Source organism: Acanthamoeba castellanii, assembly GCF_000313135.1.
Source record: "Acanthamoeba castellanii str. Neff unplaced genomic scaffold scf7180000084679, whole genome shotgun sequence".
Taxonomy (NCBI): domain Eukaryota; phylum Discosea; order Longamoebia; family Acanthamoebidae; genus Acanthamoeba; species Acanthamoeba castellanii.
This window is the reverse complement of record NW_004457297.1, coordinates 384,724-387,242: the sequence shown is the minus strand read 5'-3', so window position 1 is coordinate 387,242 and position 2,519 is coordinate 384,724. Positions and strand designations below refer to the sequence as shown.

Sequence of the window (2,519 nt, the reverse complement as noted above, 5' to 3'; positions counted from 1 at the left end):
GTTGTTTGTTGTTGTTGTTAGTAGGGTGTGGGAGGTACTTGTGCTCCTTATTGCACTGTTGAACTCGCTGCTATCCAGCTTAGCCCTGGTTGCCTTGCTTTGAATTGTGACCAGGCAGTAGTCCTTGTCCTGGTTTGATGTGAAGAAGGAAATGTCTGGCATCATGATCCTGTTGTGTGGCATGGTGATGCGCCACAGTGGAGTGAAGATGAAATTGGTAGGGTCATGGGATGGGAGATTGTCTATTGAAGTGGCCACCCTCGTGTGCATGGTCATGCTGTTGAGGAAATCTGCCTGCTGTGTTGGTTTGAGACCCCACATGCAGAGTAGCTCTTGAAGAGGTTGATCACATGTGTGGATGATCTGATTGGTGATGGCTAACTTGGTGATGTTGCTGTAGCTGGTGCCAGAGGCTGCTTGATCTTGCTGGCGATGTATCTGTTGCACTGAGCATATGTGTTGGGTTTGTGTGCAATGCCATCCAGAAAGTTCTGCACCAGAGGCTTGGCAACAACCCTGACACTCTTCCCCTTTGCGCCCAGCATGTAATCCCACATGATGGCAAAGCCAGCTGACATGAGCCTGGCCATGATGCTTGAGAAGCAGTTGATATTGCCACCACAGAGGCAATAGCAGTGATAGAGGAAGTGGATGATCTTGTCTCCAGTAACAGCCACACTTGTTGGATTGAGCTTGATTGACTTTGTCTCCCATAGACTCTTGAGTGCTCTGCTGAAGGTATTCTCAATGATGTTGGCCTTGGCCTCCTCATGTGTCTTCTCAATCCTGTCAAGCAGAGGGGTGCTGTGAGGCCTGTCTCAGAAGAAAGGGAGAAAGCAGTTGAAGAAGAAGCCTGGCTGTCCACACCACATGCTCAACTTGGAGCTGACCACCTTATGTTCACCTCCATTGATACTCCTGTCCAATGGTCTCAATGACTTTCAGCAGAAAAATGGCTGGAAAACTGTTCGCTTTTCTTGTTGTCTTTTTTTTTCACGCGCCCACAGCCCAGCAGCAACTGGCGACTGGGACTTCAAGAACGCGCTGCCGCGGAATTGCGACCTGCTGGGCCTGCCCGTACCTCCGTTCATGCAGCAGTGGTACCCTACTCACCGCATCTTAACTGGCTTGTGTTGCTGAACTGGCAACCAAACAAGACTCACCAGTGCACGCCACTTCCAGGATCAATGTCAAGACCGTTTACCAGAAGTTCTACAAGACCAGAAGGCCACCTGCGGGTACGTAGATGACATACCTGTATGCAACGACTCTGTGTATATTCCTTGGGCCAAGTCAACTCACGATGGGTGGGGTCTGACAATGTACGATGCAGAATGACCACGATGCTGCGCGCATTAGACATTCCGCTGGAGGGAACGCACCATTTCGGGAAGGACGAGGGCACAGACACTCCGGAGACGGAGGCCAGACCACCCTACCTTCGCCACCACAAGAAGAAGAAGGTGAAGATGACAGTAAGGCAGTGTTCTCTTTCCAAATCGCGAACAACTTGTTATAAATGCACTACATCTTACTGGAGGAGTGCCGGTAGTCGAGTGGCTTACTTCGAACATACAATATTGCGGCAGTGAGATCGAAACTCACCCCGGCCATCACACACGGCTGGGTAGCTCAATTGGCAGAGCGCGATAAATCAACGCTGCTGATCATGTTGCTCCTCTTTTTTGAACCACAACTTGATTTTACCACCCAATCATGACCTTGAGAGATTTAATCACGATGAGGTGATTGGTTGGTTGGTTACAAGGGGGTGGGAAGGTGGATGGTGGCGGAGAAGGCCAGGGTGCCGTGTGGCGAGACGAAGTTGCACCGCTTGGCCAGCATGTCCTCCCACGAGATCGGGCGCAGGAAGTCCTTCCAGCCCCAGGCCGTGTTGAGGCCCGTGTAGTGATCCGTTGTGCCAACCGATTGCGCCTCCCTCGTAACTGCCGGATCGTGAGCGTCATATTGCCCACCACACACACACACACACACTCAGGGAGAGAAGGGCTTTCGTACTGGGATTGCGCACAGTGATTTGGGAGGTCACGGGCAGGAAGCAGGGCTTGTTGCCCTCGTCACCGGCGGCGTCGATGGACGGTCCGCTATTGGCGAACACGTAGAGCCCCACCGACGAGCCCTCGCGGTCGGTCTGCTTCTCCCTGCACAGCTGCAGGGCACTGCACAGTGCGAAGCAAAGAGAAATGAGCGTCATCATCAGAGCGGGCCTATACAGGTGAAGGGAGTCGTACAAGTGGTAGCCCTTGTGCTGGTACGAGGGCGAGTCGAGGTGCTTCACGCCCTTCGCCAGGGAGCCCACGTCGACCTCCCAATCGATCTTGAGGCTGCGCACCGGCTGCGGCGGCTCGGGCCTGTGGCTGAACCGCCGGCCGTCCGTCGTGTTTCTAGAACAATTCTACAAGTGAGCCAGATGTCGCCATACTGGGGCGGAATGGTGAGCCGGAGACGTACGCCAACACGTAGGACTTGCGGCCGGCCGGGAATGCGTGCCACATCAC

At 53.6% G+C, this 2,519-nt stretch overlaps 1 protein-coding gene across 1 annotated transcript in view; it reads right to left on the bottom strand.

The window, feature by feature from the left end:
- Positions 1-1,761: 1,761 nt before the first annotated feature.
- The window catches only part of ACA1_374740 (uncharacterized protein), a gene marked incomplete at both ends in the record, with an annotated part of 1,897 nt that continues 1,139 nt past the window's right edge, over positions 1,762-2,519 (bottom strand). The window contains 3 exons of the mRNA XM_004334370.1: positions 1,762-1,946; positions 2,020-2,180; positions 2,253-2,356. Coding sequence (XP_004334418.1) covers positions 1,762-1,946; positions 2,020-2,180; positions 2,253-2,356 — 450 coding nt within the window. The remainder of the gene's footprint in view (positions 1,947-2,019; positions 2,181-2,252; positions 2,357-2,519) is intronic.